General features: G+C 39.7%; 1 protein-coding gene across 2 annotated transcripts; it reads right to left on the reverse strand.

The window, feature by feature from the left end:
• Positions 1–1813: 1813 nt before the first annotated feature.
• LOC118410478 (kinesin-like protein KIF27) lies at positions 1814–19406 on the reverse strand. 2 transcript variants are annotated; one of them, XM_035812216.1, is made up of 22 exons: positions 19217–19406; positions 17785–17911; positions 17207–17432; positions 14583–14783; positions 13048–13600; positions 12557–12812; positions 12112–12333; positions 11261–11416; positions 10888–11034; positions 10521–10687; positions 10149–10303; positions 9652–9760; positions 9199–9284; positions 8922–9047; positions 8412–8644; positions 7992–8142; positions 7472–7686; positions 6998–7201; positions 6432–6632; positions 5867–5977; positions 5518–5598; positions 1814–5403 (listed from the first exon to the last, which is right to left on the reverse strand). In XM_035812216.1, the coding sequence occupies exons 2-22, from the start codon at positions 17863–17865 to the stop codon at positions 4642–4644; spliced, it is 4443 nt and encodes a 1480-aa protein (XP_035668109.1). In that variant the 5' UTR covers positions 17866–17911; positions 19217–19406; the 3' UTR covers positions 1814–4641. The 2 variants fall into 2 exon arrangements, with proteins under 2 accessions (XP_035668109.1, XP_035668108.1); XM_035812215.1 differs by having other exon boundaries at positions 10888–11037; positions 19217–19405.
• Positions 19407–19518: the final 112 nt, after the last annotated feature.

Consider the following 19518-nt stretch of genomic DNA (forward strand, 5'->3'; position numbering starts at 1 on the left):
GTTCCACGACCCATACCTCCGCCAAATGATTCTACCCTTTAAAACTGCTGTATTAATTCTGTTTGTCATTAATTATGCAAATAAGGCCCTCATTTGCATAAATTATAATAGTTGATCATCTTCAAACAACAGGTGTACACAATATGTTAAGAAACAAGGCTTAATTGCATTTTCCAATAATTTATGCAAATGAGGACATCATTTACATAATTAATGCTAACAATGTTCACCTGTACATAACTTTCAAATGATACAAGTATGAAGTTCCTGTCAGTTACCACAATGACATAGCATTTTCTCATTAATTATACAAATTAGGTCTATTTTGCATAATATATATCTATGAATATCCTTTTCTCACATGTTGTAATGGTCCTATAATTGAACTGAGCGTGATTAGACGATTTTCTACTTAATTATGCAAAATAGATTCCAATTTGCATAATCAATATGTAATTATATGAGGCATCACTTCAGCTATCTACATACCAAAACTCATGACAATCTATCAATCCCTTTTTGAGTTATTCCCTTTCAAAGTCTGACACTAAACCCTCCCTGCAGTTCTAAAACAAGCCCCTAGGGTGCCCAAATCTATACCACTTACTTTTGGTCCCACGAGCTATCTACCGCTTAAAAATCATGACCACAGCATTTCCAAAACTTGAGATATTAAACCCGGAAGTTCCGCTGCAGTACCGTAGCAAGCCCCCAGGGGGCCCAAGATCTAATCGTTTCCAGGTGTTATCAATTACCCACATACAAAATATCAATACAATCCATCGAAGCATTCTCCAGTTATGCCGGTGTTCTACACACATACATACATACATGTACATGCTACGCAAAATATAACCTTCTTGGCAAAGGTAACTGACTCAATAGGCGAAGCTGGGGTTATGAGGCTGCTCGGGAAATTCCCTACCCCATTTTGCCGGAATGATTTGATCCACTTACACCGGGAAAAGTTCCTCTACTCTTTTCGAAGTGTGGCGGGTTCTTTTATTAAGTCATTGAATTAATGATGTTCAATCATAAACAAACAAATGCCAAGATTTCATTACCAAATTTTGACTGAGGAACTGGAAAGGACAATGTCACCAGCCATCAGATAAATGTACAAGCTGATGCTGCTCTTTTGTAGAAGGAAAGAGCAGGCATGGGACTGCTTTTGGCATTCTACGACATTTTATTTAAATATTTTTTTCCAATTGAGGCCACAAATTTTTGTCTCTTCTCGGATTCTGCTGTCCTATTTTTACCAATTCGAAAAAAAAAAAAATTGGCCACACCTTCCGTTGACAAATTCTCAATGACTCTCCTGACAAACTATGGGCGTCAAATTTCAGTGCCTATACATGGTCATTTTTGACGGTATGAATGTTTTGTTTTTTTCAAAATATTGGCTTTAGCTAATCAGGGACCACCCTACATATTGATTGGTTGCATAAAATGTGCTAAGGAAATCTGAAACCTTATTATTTGTTCGCAAAAAATTTTATTATTTTTTTTTTACCTGCCAGAATTTTTTCTAAAAAAGAGAAGCAACAAATTGAATTTGTGTGGCCTTATGGCTCATTTTGCAACAAGTTTCTACAGTATGGTCGAATTTTGGGGGGTGGAGTGGAGTGGGGTGAGGGAAACGGCTGAAAATTGATGCACACGCAGATGTCTAATCATGTAGACTGACTTTGGCAACCATTGAATGAAAAAAAAGGTTGTGTGATGACAAAGGCCAAGAACTAATGATGTAGACTGATGCAACAAGAAGAGGAAGATACGATATATACTGAAGTTCCGATAAGCCAAGGACAGTGGAGACTGAGTATTTTATTGATTTTCTCCAGTCAATGAAATTTGTTTTGCTGAAAACCTGCCCGAGTTTTTGCCTACTGAGACAGTCACAAACAGTTACTGTCATTGACCCATTATGTACTTTTTATTTAAAATGTTCTATTACTTCTTTACTGTGACTGTGATGGTCAACAGAAATCACACAAACAGCATGCATGCAATGAAAAAAGTACTATGTATTCATTGTTATGAGCATTTTTTAACTCTCAGTGGAGTGATCTCAATCAATTAGCATAGAATTCTCAGAATTCTTAAATCACCATGACTCAAGCTCTTAAAAACAATGTGTAATAGATAATGGATTTTGACATCTCTAAAGGTCAAAGTGGTAAGAAATTGAAGTATGAAACAGAATGATCTCAGTTTTGATTGCAATTATGAGGTTGTTCTGTAGGTGCATTTCAATAAATGTGTACAATTGGTATGGTATTTTTCTTCAGGATGCTGGAAGTAGAGATCCATGCAAGCAACTAAAGAAATTTCCTTGCACATCAAACTTTTGGTTGCATCACCGACATTGTTGAGCAAAGGTACAAAGTTTGTGCAGAAATGGTACTGTATTGCCTAGACTAGTATTTACTGCAACTTGTTTGAAACTTGCCAGGTGTCACTTCTGCATACAGTACATGTTAAGAAATCTACTGGTATTAAAATACTATTGTATATTGTCAACTTGAATACAATGATTGTGATCTATGTCAAAGTCACTTTTGGTGCTCATTGAAAGTTTTAAATGAGGTGGAAGGGCTAGAGGCCAGTTTGGTAGAGCACCCTGTCCCAAAGACGGTCCCCCAAAGACTGCTCTTGTACTGAAGATACATTTTGGGAGCTGCAGTTCATCCTTTATATGCTAGATGTCATTCTTGTACGGCAGCTTTAAGGGTGCAAGATTCATTAATTTTGGGATGATGAGATTTTTGGAATGACATCATCTATACAATCCAATATCAATTTGAGCGCAAGTAAAAAAAAGGGCAAAATATTTCTTGCAATTATGACAAAGGTTGTAAAATAAGACAGAACAGTTTTCTGTGATAGACAAGCTTCCCAGACAACCCCATGCCAGATATAAACACCCAGGTAAAAGGCCACCAAAATGAATGATGTTCACATACATTCATACCTTACTCATTTGTAAAGGATATGATGTATGCAGGCGCACACAGTGAACACAGCTAGGTTTGATGACATTTATCAAGGACCACTACAATGTCCTTGGTCTGGATACATAAATTGTAACATACCTTATCATAGCCTAATCAGTACCGCTAATGGCAACCTCAAAGAAAGTGGCAGAAATGACCATCAATTTGACAAATTTCTGTCATTTTGCAACCTTCCTCCAAGTATCAGTAATAGCTGCAAGATCATGTTTACTTCAGTGGTATGGCGTTAGAGGAACAACCATCATATTTTCAGTGCAGTGCATGTATTATTACAGCACATGAAACAATAATATAGGCAGCTCAATCACTTTCACAAATGATGCCCATTAAACAAGGTTGATTTCCATCATGCCATTCTTGACAGGACCAAATACCTATTCTGAAATCAGTTTAATGTGTTTGTTTTTTTACTTCGTTGTAGAATAGTGGAAAACAACAACTTTGAAAAGGAAGATTTTGTACAATGAGTCTACAATGTCCCCTGGAAGATCAGGTAGATTAATTCTCTGTTTGTGTATGACACATTCTGTTTCTGCAACTACATTTTACAGATTACGTGTACCGGTAAATCAAGACTACCACAGTAGAGCAAATCACGTCAACACAGTCACCAGAAAGGTGCATTTATTTGCTGGAGGGAATACTTCAAGATATGTGTTTACAATATATTTAAAATGTGGCACTAAAGTGGTAGCGATTCTGAAAATCTTCTTTAATTACTACCCTGGTAGTTAGAACTATTTCTGGAAGCTGACATAAGGCCACTTCATTACTATTGCATAGGAGCATCTAATCAGAAAGAGCAATTTTCCACCACCAAAGTGTTCGAAACACCAAAGTACAATAAATATCACCATCAAATATATCATATCATTCAAAAACATTCTTCATATACAAAACTATATACAAAACTGAACAATTCATAACACATTAACACAGATATGCAAAATTGTTACAACACAGAGGAATCATACATTTGTATGTTCTGCAGAGTATTTCTTGCCCAAGAATAACTCTATTCTGTAATCCAACATACTACAGTACAATACATCCTTGCACACAACACACATCTCAAATTACAGTACTCAATTTTTCCCCTAATGCTTTATATGAAAGAACTGTAACAGAACAGTAACAGGACCTGTCACTAACAAAGTTTTCACTGTCCAAGGGAGTACAGCATGAATTTGACATCACTGTGGAAAAACGCACCAATATGACAAACACTGTTCAATAGAACATCATGATAAGACAACAATTATTACTGAAGCCAGAGCATTTTGGACACTTTGTGACATTAAGATTTATGGCTTACTTGGTACTTGTCAAAGCACAGTGGGAAGATGGTCCCAAGAAAAAGTGAGATCAGATCACCTTAAGAAAATACAAAAATTGCAAATATTTAACAAAGCAAACCAAAGGCAAACCAAAGTGCTGTCAAGAAAGCAGAAACATGCTAACACTGTCCAACTGTTTCAACAGTGTTCAACCAAGAATGCTTGAGACAGTTACAGTTACAGTCTTGACAGTTACAGTCTTGACATTTTATGGTTCTTTCAGAACCAACAAAATGGACGGATAGCAGCATTTGGTGGAGACAAACCGCAGCTCCAGTCTCCCATTAAGACCATGGGTTTTTACTGCCAGCACTTGCTTCTATGGAGTCCACCGGTAGCGAAGCCTGACTGACATTCGTTGCCTGGGACCTTCTCATCGACACTTCTGCTGGCGAGATCTGCCTCAGGTCACGTCTGGCCTTCCTTACTGGGGTCATTTCCCGCAGTGATCCACTTGGGTCACCTGACGTGTAAGAACTTTTCTGCAGCGATGTCACTGTGTCCTTCTGTTCTTCGGCGAGCATTCGTGACTTGTGTATGACACTGCTGTCCCTCCCTCCATTCTGTGGGACGTCCCGGAAGACGTCTTCATCTTCCGTCTGTGAGGGAGTCTTGATTCTAGGCACGGCTTCCTTCCTGCTGGGAGAACCCGGCACCTTGTCATCACTGTGGGACCGCCTGTCTCTTCTGGACGTGGACTTTCTGTCTTCTCGTGTGTCCCCCTGTCCCCTCTCCCCTTCTCTCTCAGGTTCCTGGAATCTCACTGACAACGATGCGCCTCCATTCCTCACTTCTTCCCTCAGCCCCGACTCCCTACCCATCCTGTATGATACCGCCCCCTCCCTGACAGACAGGGAACTAGCGATGCTGCTCCCCACGTCATCTCCATCCCCATGTGAACCGCTCCTGGCCACCAACTCCCTCATCTTCTTCTTCAGGTCTCGACTGGTTTTCTTGTAGTAGTACAGGTCCTTCTCCAGAAGCTGGCATTTCTGCTCCAGTTGGCCAATGGTCTCCTCTGTTGTCTCCTTACTGCCCTCTGATGCCTGAGAAAAGTAAACCATAAGTACAACATTACAGTGAGCAATACTTTGGTTACTCACAAGGGCAAAATCTGAGCAAAAACAAATCACTTTGGACAGTACAGCCACCCCACCTACCTGTTGCATCAAGAACTGCACCTGCTTTTCATACTCCTTCTGTTGATTGAGAAGCTTCCTTTCTGTATCCATTGCAGCACGCTGCAGAATTCAAACAACATAAGAATAATAGAATGACTAATCCTTTAAATACAATGTGCTGAATATTCAAGACATTACACTTGTTTTCATCCTACAATCATTTCCAGAAGGGTAGCAACAGAAACTTTACTGGAGCTATAATCCCCACCTCTAGCCTTCCATTGTTAACCAAAGTATCACCAGGACTTCATTTATTTGAAAGATATATCTGAAACAAATACAAACTTTGACAAACACAAAGCTAATGAAATATCTTGTGTGTCCCTACCTGTAGTGAGGCCTCCATCTCTCGGATGACCCTGTTCTGTTCATCCACCTTCAGCTCCATCTCCCCATACTGCAGCTCCAGTCTGCGCTCTCCCTCCCTCAGGGAAATCACCTGGGGAACACAAAGGGACAGATCAATAATAGTATCATAAGTGGGCATTCTGTAAGATACACTGTTAGTTGCAAAAAAGATCTACAGTTGTATCAATCCAGTTTAATGTAAATTTGATGTTATCAAACTGGAATCATCAAGTTTTCATACAGTAACTGTTATCAACAAGGTAAAAACGTTTGACACTACTAACTATGGCTTTGGAGAATTTGCTACGACATTGTCTATTTTCCCTGTTGATTCTTGTATGTCACTTGAACAAGCAACATTGTGAGAATTTGGGGTGATGGCTAGACACAACAGTCAGCCTAACATGACCTGGAAAACCTTCCATGTAAATGTTTGCTGTCTCCACAAATCTAAGATGCATGCTCTTGAAAATTGACTTGCTTACTGTACTATGTACATTGTTACCTTAAAGAGTTAGATACTGTTGGGTATATAATGCCCTTACCTTGTCAAAGTACTTGGTGAGCAGAGTCCTGGTTTCAGACACGGAGAGTGCATGTAGTTTCCCCAGCAGCATGTCCTCACTGTGGGTCAGCTCAGAGCGGCGCAGTTCCTGACGACGGCTGGCGATCAGGTCGTTCTTGTACTCGATAGCAGCGTCCAGCGCCTCGATGGCTTCATCTAACTCTATCAGCCTTCGCTCTTCCTGCAGACAAAAACATGATCATTATATTAACAAAAGATACTTAAGACCTGGTATTCTGTATGACCCCCTTTCCGATGGAGGGTGCAACCTCCGAGTGACCAAATATTTGACAGATTGCTCCATGAATGTCATAGCTACATTTTTTACATCTTGTGTGCTTTGTTGTCCTATAAATTATACTTCTACATCTTGCATCATAATCCAATGGTAAAATTCAGTTCCAATCCAATGGTTGCTCGGCGATTATCATCTAGTGACTAATCCTCATGTTGCAGATGTCTGCATGTATATTGATCAAACAAGACTGACTGATTGATTGATTGATTGAACAAGACTGTATGATTTTACAAAGCTTGGTTCTCCACCTGTGGATCCAGTACATTTCCCTGTGCCAGTTTGGAGTCCAGCGCATCTCTCTGTCTGGATATCTTATCCCTGCCCTGCCGCAGTGTCCTGACCTCCTCCTTAACCCTCTGTCTCTCATCCGTCTCTCCTGTAGACAGGGCCCCAGTCCGCTCCTCCAGCTTCCTGTCCACCTCCTCCAGTCGAGAGGACAGGGTCGTCAGGTCCTGCATGGACAGACAAGGCAGTCATCAAACATGGAGCCACAGTCAAATGTTCTACTGCTTTTGGTATGGACAACCACCAGTCTCAAAGGCTTTGCAATAGCTGACAGGTCTTATAAATGTGTTAAAACTATAAGATAAGCAAACCATTATGGTCATTATCTTTGACTTCGTATCTGCTTGCTGTTTCACATTTTGAACTTAACATTTTGTTAGTGTTAAAAACAGCAACATGAACATTCCTCATGAAGAAATAAATGTCTGACTGCAAACCTTAGTGATGATCTGACTAGACCGGAGCTTCTTCATCTCCAGTTGACTCCTCTCCGTGATCATGGCCTCCTTCTTGGCAAGGATCTCCTCCCGTTTCTGCAGCTCTCCCTCCAACATCTCCACCCCTCGCCGCCGCTCCAGAACCTTCTCCATCTCCTCGTCCAGCCAGCGCCTCTGTTCATCCAGCTTCTGTTGTTCCAGGTCAGCAGTAAAGCCTGTGTTACAGGACAGACAGACAAACAGATGGATCAGAACTCTGATGAGTACGTTTTATCAACAAACCCAACAAAGGAAGAAAATAATACGATGAGTACGAGTAAGAAAATAACTGTCTAAAACTACGAACTAAAGCCCAGAAAACTTCTTCCACAGCTATTTTTAGTGAAACTCTTATCCTATTCATCCTCACTTAAACCTCCTGGATTGCTGCCGTTGTAAGTATGACCATGATATCCATGCCCACAAGTTTTGTCTCTTCTTCACAAAGCAAACTGCACATAAACCAACAGCCTGTACTTACCCAGAGTACCAGCACTGCCCTGTCGGAGACGTTTCTTGGCTGCAGCGACTTCCTCCGTCTTCCTCTTCAGGATCTTCTGCTGTTGCTGGTTCTGAATCTCCAGGTCTTTAATCCTTTGCTGGTCTTTCTGCAGCTCTCTCTCCAGTTTTGTCTAGAGTAATAAGGTGTGCCAGTATAAACTTCATATTCTAAAATACATAAAAGTCAATGTACTATTCTCTCCAGCACAAGATGATAGGTTTTCTCTAACCTCTTAGGTCTTACCCTTGGTATCCTATTGCCTATCTTTTCTGCAGTTTTTTTATTACTTTATTCAAACTGCCAAGACTCTCAAACTGCAGATGTCAGGAACTTTTAAAATGGATACAAAGTCTGGAGAACCAAAATCAAAGTTTCAAAATGGTGTGTCATTGTCCATACCTTGCCATCTGCTTCAGCCTTGAGTTTTTTGTGCAGGTTGTCGTGTTGCTGTTTCATGTCTCGGATGCTGAGCTCCAGGTCATGGATCCTCTTGTCATTCTGTCCGTGGAGGGTTGCCACCTTCTCCTTCTCTCTCTGCTTCTTGGCGAGGGCCTGCACGCGGGACTTGGCAGTCTCCATCTTCTTACGGAAGTCCTTCTGAAGCTTCTCCTTCTCGTTTGACTCATGGTGTCCTATTACAAACAGGTTCATAGCATGGGTACATACAGTTTGATGAAATGCGTAATGTCACTATGTGCTGTTTGAGGCAATATTGCTGTTACAGCTCTTTCACTAACGATTTGGACATGCATGTATGCTTCAAAACGTTTTATACACAAAGTTTTTTAACATCTTTGGTGTGAAACATGCTTCATAGGAATATGTCTAGCTTGGCAATACTTTTACCCAACATTTGAATGTTTCTATCCCAAAGACCTATTGCTTAAAAGTTATGGATGTGACCTTTACCCCTGTTCTCCACCTCCTGAAGTTTCTTCTGTGTCTCCATGGCTTCTTTCTTGGCCTGCTCAGCATCCTTCTCCAGCTGCTGCACCTTAGCTGAGTACTGTCGGTTCATCACCTGGGCATCCTTACCTACACACACAAGACATTCAGATCAACACTTTGTCTCACAACTCATAGACATAACCTCTTGGGCAAAAGTATAACAATATCCCTTAAATGGATTTCCATTTATGTCCAGGTAGTTGTAGAATCAAAAAGACAAGTAGAACGGTCTACCCACCTGTCTTCACCAGTTCCCTGATCAGTTCCTCCTTCATGCGGATATTTAAGGCCAGCTCTCGCATCTTCTGATTAGCAGTCTGGAGCCTGTTCAAACAGTTGTCATAAGTAAAACTACCAAAATAACCACAGATTAGACATCAGAGTCAGGACATGATGAAGGGACCACAAATTGGAATTCTTAATCATTCTGATGTTTTTATCCTCAGTATCTTCACTGTTAGTGTTACCAGGGATGTCTGAAGCAAATGTTTTCTATTCCTATTGCTGTTGTTAAGACTGTCATCTTAAATTAAGCTTACTTCAATTTCATGTCATGATGTTCAGATTTTTTGGATGGATAAGGTAAAAAATGTGACGTCCCGCGGCTTGAAGCAAATTTTGTCCAGGGAAAAAGGGATGGGTCCTGCAGACAGATATGCACATGTATACTGGTCTAATGCTTGCCATATACCTGACTTCTGACTCCTTCATCCTCTGCCTGGTCACGTGTGTGCTGGCTCGTAGGTTCTCTACCTCCACATTCAGGCTCTTACTCTGGGGATCCACCCAGATAGACACACCTGTACAGAAGGACATGTCACTTACATGTTATATCATGGTATACTGAGCACCACACCACTAGATCACCAGTTCATCTGACCAAAGGAAAGGTGAATCCTGTTGACAATGACTATTCATCTACTGATTAAAGGTTCAAGCAAGTTATTTGTCATCTTCATCAAAAACAAAATGGAGCCTGGTCAAAAAATAAACATTACTGGTAAAAAACTAAACATTATTGGAGACAAATTTATAATCAAGAATTTCAAATTGTTTTTGCTGTATCAATACCAAATTTGTTTTTGCTGTATCAATACCAAAGGGAAATCAGATATGACATTGAATTTCCTGTAATAGCCTTGACAAGATTCTTACTTCCATACAGCATCTATACAAAAAAAAACATACCTTTAGACTCTCGCTTGTCTGTTATCTCCCTCCTGATTGGCTCCCCATCATCATCTGGTAAGTCTCCAGCAAGGGCCAGTTTGAAGGAAACTTTGGTGTCTTCACCAAGCTCAGTGGCTGCCTTTCTCTTGACCTTCCATGTGCCCCCAAGGGCCCTGGAATACCAATATTGATAATGTTCAAGAAACTACAGCTTTGTAAAGACAGGATATTTTGGCAGTGTAAAGGTATTCTCCAAGAACACAACACTGACATTTTAGAATATGATTAGTTTAGTGTAATTTCCATTCAAAATAAAAGCTTTGTATGATTAAGGAAAACAACTATAACTCCATGCAACTGTTACTGATGTTATTTAGAATTAGATCTTACTTTGCTGGATCATCTTCATCATCACTGTTTTGTTCCTCGCTGGCATCACTAAACTGTTCGTGTTGGACCTTGTCGTTGTCCTCAAGCTGGTTGGCGAGCAGGTGGCTCCGAGCCCGGAAGTTCTGGATGACTCTCTCCAGGGAAAACACACCAGGGCTGGTATGTACCTGACGGAAGTGATATGTGTTATGCAGTGTAACAGTGCTTTTACTTTGAATTAAGTAGCAAACCTTCAATTCAACCCTGGTATATGCTTACTACATAAATGTACAGCCTTCAGCCTGAAATGAAAAATGCATGTATCACAAGAGGACCTGTCAATGTTACCATAGTTTTGAACACAACTGGTAAAGATTTTTCTACTCACCTTCCTGGATTCAGGTCTGAGCCCTATCTGACTGGAGCTGGCGATGCTGAAGTTCCTTAGCTTGGTCCTGACAGGAGCAGAGTGTGCCCGTGCACTGGGGAGAGCACCATTCCTGGGTAACACATCTGGTGTGTCCGACACTTCTATCTGCTGTAAGAGACAATTAGGACAGAAAGGATGCATCAACAGTACTTAATTCAACAAGGTTTCCATGAATCAATAAATATTTCTATTACATGTATGTATAAGTACAAATTTCTACTTTTTCATTGATAAAAAGTACTCCAGAGAGTACCTCTACAGAGAGTTCAGCTTGTGACTGATAGCATTGTTTATAGCATATACTTGTATATCAGAAAAGAAGATAACCTACCACTGAGTTTGTCTGATCAGACTCCAGTTGTTGTAGGTTTTCTATGAGAACTTGCTGATCTATCAGCTTCTGTTCCTGTTCCCCAAGCCGTTCTTCCGTCAGTGCCAGTTTCTCCCGGAGACTCTGATTCTCTGCTTCCAGCTTCTGAATCCTCTCCTGCATGTACAGATGTCAATGATTTTAGTACAATTGACAGTGGTGCATCCTTCAGAAAGTAAGATCATATTCATTCTTAAATCTTAAGCACAAGAAATACATTTTGATTGGGATTGAATAGGTCAGTTTGAACCACTCTCATGGCAGAGTGTTAACAAAAACTTATTTCTTGGTTTAGCCTTCCAAACTGACTTCTGTTCATTTTGGCTCATGTACAGTGTTTTTAGACACTTAGTAGGACGTTAGGTATCACACAGTCAACATGCAAGAAAACAAAAACAAAGTAATGAAAAAGGCAAAACTGCAAATTTGATTCACCATACCTCCTAACTGTTACAATACAATACTTTTGCTACTGAATATGATTGCGATACCTTTGATGGTACCTGCTTTATTGCAAAGAAAGCATGTGAAGGTTGCAAAAGAAGTTTCTGAAGCATTCTGTATGCACCACATTGGAGATTTGCCTGCTGATCCGTGCTCCTTACCTGACAACTTTTCCCACCAGTAAAGTCGTGCTTTGATAATAATGAAGAAATGGATTCATATCAAATCAGGGTCATTCTATATCCTTATCCTTAACATTAAAATCCAAACCAATGCAAGCATTCACTCCTTCAACTTAACAGGTGACAGTGCTTACTTTCCTATCAAATCCTGTCCTGTTCTGTAAACAACAGATCAGAAACACTTACCGCCATCTGAGAGGCCTCTCTGGCCTTCTCTGCAAAGATTTCCTCATCAGATTTCAGGTCCTTATGAGCCTTTTTCAGGTCTTTCTTTAGTTTGTTCATGGCCTCCTGGTCAGCCTCCTCCCCTCCAAGGATGAAGGCCCCGGGTACCTCATTCTTCACCTCATCCATCAGGTCCAGCCAGTTCTGGATACGTGCCTCCTGGCTCTTGGTCAGGATGTCACTCTGGAGAAACAGACAAGAAACAATTAAAGGAAAGAGAATTTACAACTTATCAGTAACAGCCACAAGAAACTGTTGGTAATTTTGACAACATAAAACTTTTCAAGCACTAAATGATGTAAAATTAAATAGCTGTAATTGTTTTAATTAGTCTAACCAATCTTAGGGATTACAGTATAGTACTGATGCAATTATTTAGTAAGAAAAGTTGTTACGACAAAAATACCTGTTGCACATCCACAAACTGTTTGTAGGCCTCCTCAGCACACAGCCTGTAGTGAGCACACTCAGTCTTGGACTGGGCCAGCTGCTCCTCCAGCATTCTGACACGCAAGTCTTCTGGCGTGGCATCCCGTTCCGTCTCCGTCAGGTCCCTGTACGCGTCACGCTGTCTCCGCAGCTCCTCCTTCAGAGCCTCGATCTCTGTCCGCATGGCGTCCATGGCTATGGATTGTGGGTCTGTGTTTACGATTGGCTTATTTCTGTTGGAGACAAAAGGGATGGTATATTTTCATCTCAGCCTAGAGCTCTATGACATCAGCATGCAGGTAATCATATGCCAGTTATGTACAAAAACCTTGATAAGTAGTGTCCTAAAGCATGATGAAACTATTCCCAGATGATTGATGTATATACATTGTCAAGCTGCATATAGTAAGTAGTCATGATGTACCAAAAATAATAAATATCTTTCTTATTTGAAAAAAACAAACTTACTTGATGTTTCTCGCTCTGTTGGCATACTTGAGTGAATTTAATGTTTCATCAAAGTCTGAGCTGGATGGGCTGATGCAGGTGATCATGGCAGTCTGGGCATTTCCTCCGAGGGAGTCCTTCAGCAGCCTGGTGATCTTGGAGTCTCTGTACGGGATGTGTGAAATCTTCTTCTTCGTGTCGCCCAGAGCACTGATGACGTTCCCCAGGGCAAGCAGCCCGCTGTTGATGTGGATGGACTCCTTGAATCGGTCCCCAACATTGCCAGTTTTCTGAGCTCTCTCTGACCCTGCCAAGTCCACAAAGTGAAACTTGGACGACACAAAGCGGGTGTCCTTTGTGGTGGAGTCCAAATCATCCTCGGCTGGAGCCAGAGAAGTGGCGGTGTCAACGTCACGCCATCTCTGCTCGATGACGAGGGTGAAGATGCTGTGGGAGCGGCTGGAGTGCTCGTTCATGAGTGTGGTGCCTGTCTGTCGGGAGGCAGAACCTGATGCCAGGATGGCCATCACCTCCTCAACAGAACAGCACTGTTCCTCCTTGGCACCAATTATGACTGTAATCACACATAAAACACATTACTGTACTACTGACCAATAGCAACAGTTCTATTCAAACTGATCCAATCCTTGTCAACAAAAAATATCTAGAATGTCTCAGTCTTGATAGCACTTGATATCACATAGGCAAACATTACAGAGAAAACAAGTGTCTGAATAAAATGCATTCAGTTCAGCTCTGTTTTCATATATTACAATATTTGGCTGTACACAGAGCTGTATACAGTGCTTTCATTAGTCTTAACATAAGAAGAGAATGAGCAGTCCTGTGGTACTTAAGAGATTAGGTACATAAAGCAATGAGTATGGTGAAAAGCTCCATTGATAACAGCAAAATGGCAAAGCCCTGTGTTACTTGGGCCATATCGTCTTACAGTCACTTCAAAACATGTTTTCTCTTGTGATGAAACTTGATACATCCTGACTAAACATTTCAGCAGTATTTAATATGCATATACACAGCAATATAATATGCTCATGCATACTTGCTTGGGAAATAGTGTCTAAAAATATACAATTTTGGTCAGACTTTTAGTTACATGTATCTGTGACGTGAGAAATGTTTGAATATTGAAAACAATGGAATGTCAGGCTGTTTTACTCACAAAAACATGCATTTTGACTCTTAAGAGCTACTTCATGATCACTGCCATCTGCAATGTCAACAAAAGCCCTAGACCACTTAAATGTTGAGTAGCACTTTGTAGCACTCTCCTCTCAGCTGCAAATCTCTCTATTCAACTTCAGGGTAAATCAATGTAATTCTACCATGACCAGCTTTTCAAAACAATATCTACCTGTATCCTTTCAAAATCTGAGTCAGTGTCTAAGATCATATATTAATATTGGAATTATTTGTGTTTTTTTTTACAACCCTTTAGAGACATTGATAATGTGAAAAATATTTCCAATTGGAAAGAAAACACACAGAAAATACAATATGGTTATGTGCTGCTACCTTAAGTTTGAGTCCCATACCTGTGTTTCCATTTTCGTCTTCCCTAATGTGCAAATCCTTGCTGGATGTTTCCAGCTCAATCAGGTCTCTCAACTCTTCCATGTACACCTCAATGTAGGAGACCAGCACTGTATAGTCAACATTATGGTTCTCCGCAATGGTGGAGAAGATCTGTTTGATGGCACGAGGGATGATACCATACTCCTCCTCTGTAATGGTGTCTGAAACACAAAAAGGGCCAAGAAAGAAATTACAACAGGGACAGGATTTACTATCTGTACATTGTCTTGGACATTGATAACAACTACTACAAGCTAATGTTTTGACTACTAGTATGTTGGATACAATGCATGCATATGTATCTACAAATGTATTTAGTATACAAAAGCATGGTCATAGTTGTGCGATAAACCAATATTAATAACTATTACTTCTTTCTTTCAGAACTTGCACCTGACATTTTACAGCAAAATTAGAAATGCTAGGTATTACATAACAAAAATTTCAATTTTGTTCTGACACTAAAGTTTCAAGAATATGCTGCATAGACGCAATCAAGTTATTAAATCATTTAGTTACATCTGTGAATGTAATCAAAGTTAGGTGCACGGCTCCAATTCTGGGTTAAGAACAGTGCATAAATCATGCCTCCAATATTTCAAGCCCTACTATGTCATCACTTTTAGAATATCACTAAATGTAATTTATGGTTTTCAATTTCAAATATGAGTCATAGAATGGAACAACCCCTATATCAACTACCGGTGGAACATACTATTAGGCAGACAGCCGCAACTTATTACAGGCTCTGAAAGGCATAAAAAATTGATCAGAAAATTTGTTGCCCCATCTGCGTTATCCAATCTTCCTTGATACCATGTACGTCACATCCAGTTGCTTGAGTAGCTATTTTTTGGCATATCTTATTACCTACCTGGATGTCTAACCTTCATCCACAAGTCTGTCATAATTGGTTCACTTCTAGCTATACTTTAAAGACAGTGGGTAGGGATACATGTATCATCTGGGACTGCTTTCCCATAGGAGTTATCAAATAAAGGTACCTCATGCAAAATGATGTATACACAAGTACAAAATGTAGTACTAGCAGTACACGTATAAGGGGAGGGCAATAAATTGTACCAAAGGTTTGTCTGAGTTCCATATCATTATCATATTTCATAAAAAGGACAACAAGTTCTCACTTGAACAACAGAAACATTTGAAAAATACAAGAAAAGTAAATTGCATGGGCAAAAAACAATCTGTAGTTTCAGACAAGACTTGCATTATCTGTCATGTAACATAATCTATTAGTAAGTGTTTGTCACAAATAAAGGTAGTATGTTTATGAAATCATGATTCTTAAGATTTACTGGAGCTATTACTCAAAATGTCATGTAGACAATAAGGTATTCTCTATGGAAATGAATGATAACTATTAATGGATTATTCAGTTTAATAATACATGTCTGGTGGATAATTGGTCTCCAATGGAAAATATGAGACACTGGGCATGGATATTAATACCTTGGAATCAAACTGACTAAAATATTGGAAAAAAGATGATTTCAGATCAAATATGGAAAATGTAACTTGCGATGTCACACACTCATCATTGTAGTTCTTACAATACCATGAATGATTTAGTGAAATCATCTCTTTGTTCACTAGAATTCCTTCTGTAAAAAAGGAAAACACCTGTACCTGTATTTGACAAAAATCATACATTATCCATGCATTTAACATTTCCTTTTCATGCAGACAAACAGTATGTACTAAGATGGATAACTTGCAGAGCCCTGAGATTTACCATAAAGGTCACCAAATGGGGAAAATGGCAGAACCAATCAATAAGCAGCTTGCTCAAGTACAAGAGAGACAAAACAAATCAATGCAATGCCTCATTTAGTCAATGAAATGGAACGTTAACACAACTGAGAGGTACATGACATATTGGAAAATGCTGTCTAAAGGTAAACTGCTATTGCTAAAAAATACAACTTTAGTCTTAAAAACGGATCTTTGAGTTAATGTATTTTGAAACTCTATGAGTTCTACTCACTGAAATTTAGTCTAAATGTCAGCAATCCACTATTTTAACAATCTGGTTTCACAACAGACTTCTGAAGTTCACATCTGCAGGCAGACTAATTTGATTACAATGTTGGATAGGCGTTCTCCCATCTCATATTACCCTTGTAAGTATTGGCACAGATTCTGTTGAAGACCTTTGAACTTTGCCAGATCCTTAAATATAAACACTGAGCCATGGAGGCTTTCAATTGAAGTAAACATCTATGAAAGACTGGGTCATTGTGCAGGTGGGTACAAACTGAAAGGCTCTCCAGTCAGTCTTTGTGCAAACAGTGTTGTTGATTATAGTAAGGCAGTGGCACCATAAATAATCTAAACCATAATCTGGCTGGACAGGTACATTTCTACGTTGATCAAGCTTTCAACATTTATACATGATATGCTAATTACGGGACTTAAAATGGCCTTTGATATTCTGTGAATTCAAGAGGTAATTTTCAAATATGGGAATCTTCATAATTTCTCAAGTAAAATAAGGCTAGTAGTCAAATGTTAAGCACTTGACACATCACTGTTCATAGATAATGAACAAGAATGTAGCACACACCTGTATTTCCACCTCCTACAATGGTGTAAGTCTTCCCAGACCCAGTCTGACCATACGCAAACACAGTGGCATTGTATCCCTCAAAACAGCTGTGGACGAGCGGCTCCACAATCTTGCTGTATGCTTCATCTTGAGACGTTTTGGATGTCAACACGTGGTCGAACGTGAAGGCACGGTCCTTTCCAAGAACCAGCTGGTTTGCACCTGGTATCACACGCACGCACACCTATTGATGCAGCAAACAACGGAAGTAGTCAGTTGAAAATTTTTCAGATGCATACAGTATAGGGCTGCCATAAGGATTACAAGATTTAGGGCTTTGTTGACTCAAACAAAAATTTTGCTGCCTAATCATTTTTGATGTGATATCTCAAGTTACTAGTAGATCATAAGCAAAGTTGTGAACTGGCCAGGTCATATCCAGCAGTTTAAGGTATAGGGTACAGGATGTTCCGATCATTGCAAGGACACCACGATGCCTACATTATCTATCCTGGGTGACATCCCAGTTACCTTTCTGTTCAAAACTAACTAGTTCTAAGATATAAACCCATCAGCTATGGATGAATGTTTCAGACCTGGTGATTATGTAGACGCTCCCTGGGAAGAAGTGGTCTGACTCTGACTGCAACCCGTACTGGCACTTCTGGACCCTGCATGTCTGATTCTTCTGAATATCCCAACCTGCAGTTTTTATGTCACAGTCTAGCAAAACAAGAGACAAAAAAGCAATCATTGTTAGGATAATGATAGTGAAAATCCACAAATACCAAAAAAATTATGATCCATGTCATCTTATATAGGATCTTATTCTTAATGATATGATTATTCTTTCACCAATTTATATACTAGTATATGAATTGCAATCATGCATTAATTTGTCAAGTAATCAATAAAATGGCCAACCAGCTATACCCTGACCGGTAGTACCTCTTGAAACTCAAGTTTTTTGCTAGTCCATCATATTTTGCAATACTTGCCAAACAACTTTAACATTTGCTAAATATGATTATTATAAATGCTAATCAATATTAGATATATTAAGGTATGTTTACATGCAAAAGTAACCTGGGGGGGGGGGGGGGTGGCTGGAAATTTGAGCGACTTACAATACTTTTGTATACTGACAAAAAATCAATGACAGAAGCTAGTGATACCTATTCAAATTAGAGGTGTGTGTCAAACGTCAAAAGGAAAAAGGCCATTACATTCTGCCATTGTCTTATTTTAGACATCATAAAAGGGATTTGAGGACAAATAACCAGTGATTTCCATATGTTGAGCTCATCATGCACAGTACATACATCATGTCTCTACAGAATAATGGCCCAATGTGGGTCCTCTTTTGTAGTCTGACAAAAGCTCAAACAAAGGGTATCATGGGACATAAGTCTGACTCATCATGATGACACCACATATTTTGGGCTTTTATCCGAAAATTGGTCCGAAGTACATAATAAAGAGGTTCAAAATGACCCGCATTTTACTTGTTTTCATGGGCACATTTCAAATTGCAATACTGTATTCACAATTTAAATATTTTTTATTAGACTAATGTTCAAAGTATTTGAAATTGGGTCATGTTCAGAACTAAAGGACAAGAACGTTATCCCGTCAGTCCACAGAAATACATATGAGGTGTGACTAGCTTAACAACACAAACTACTGCACGGCTTTGTACATTTTCTACCCTTGGGGGACGGGGCCGCGGGCGACTTTTTTTTAATTTCAGCTGATTGGAAAATGTTCCAACAAGACGATCCATCCAACGATGGTCAATTATTCTTAAATCTTTGCAAATTCTGTTCTTTCCGTGTTACTCTCTCACGCTTCTTATCATACTAAGAAAGTAGATGTCCCACAGAGGGGCAATAATATCGTGTAGTCAGGTCCAAGCGGTATCAACAAAGTTCTGATGCATAACAGGTGTTTCGGGCCCGCTCGAAACAGTCCCGCTCGGAAAATGGGCTTCATAATACAGGATTTACAGGATTAAACCTCTCTACTTACCTCAGTTTTCACTGATGAAGTACTCGGATGGTCTCTGAAGCGTATATTTTACCAATTCCGCCTGCCGTTAGGGGACAGACGACAACAAAAACAGTGGCACAAACAACCAACAGTCGTCCGAGTCCGCCATGTTGAAACTATGTCAACTACCCAAGCTGCCCTAGGCAATAGTCTAGTTTTGCAGACTTCGTATAAGATACCTAATGTTAAAATGATAGTTGAGACAAAACTTTAGCTTCCCATTCAAAACTAAAGATTATGAAACACGTTATATTAGTACAATAATATTCAATAAGCGCAGT

This window comes from Branchiostoma floridae, chromosome 2 (assembly GCF_000003815.2).
Source record: "Branchiostoma floridae strain S238N-H82 chromosome 2, Bfl_VNyyK, whole genome shotgun sequence".
NCBI classification, from domain to species: Eukaryota; Metazoa; Chordata; class Leptocardii; order Amphioxiformes; family Branchiostomatidae; genus Branchiostoma; species Branchiostoma floridae.

Coding starts and splice junctions, on each gene's coding strand:
- LOC118410478 (XM_035812215.1), bottom strand. CDS start 17,865: ATGCAGGGTCCAGAAGTGCCAGTACGGGTTGCAGTCAGAGTCAGACCA. Junction 10,304..10,520: donor GATGAAGATGATCCAGCAAA/GTAAGATCTAAT, acceptor TTGGTATTCCAG/GGCCCTTGGGGGCACATGGA. Junction 8,143..8,411: donor AGGCTGAAGCAGATGGCAAG/GTATGGACAATG, acceptor TTATTACTCTAG/ACAAAACTGGAGAGAGAGCT.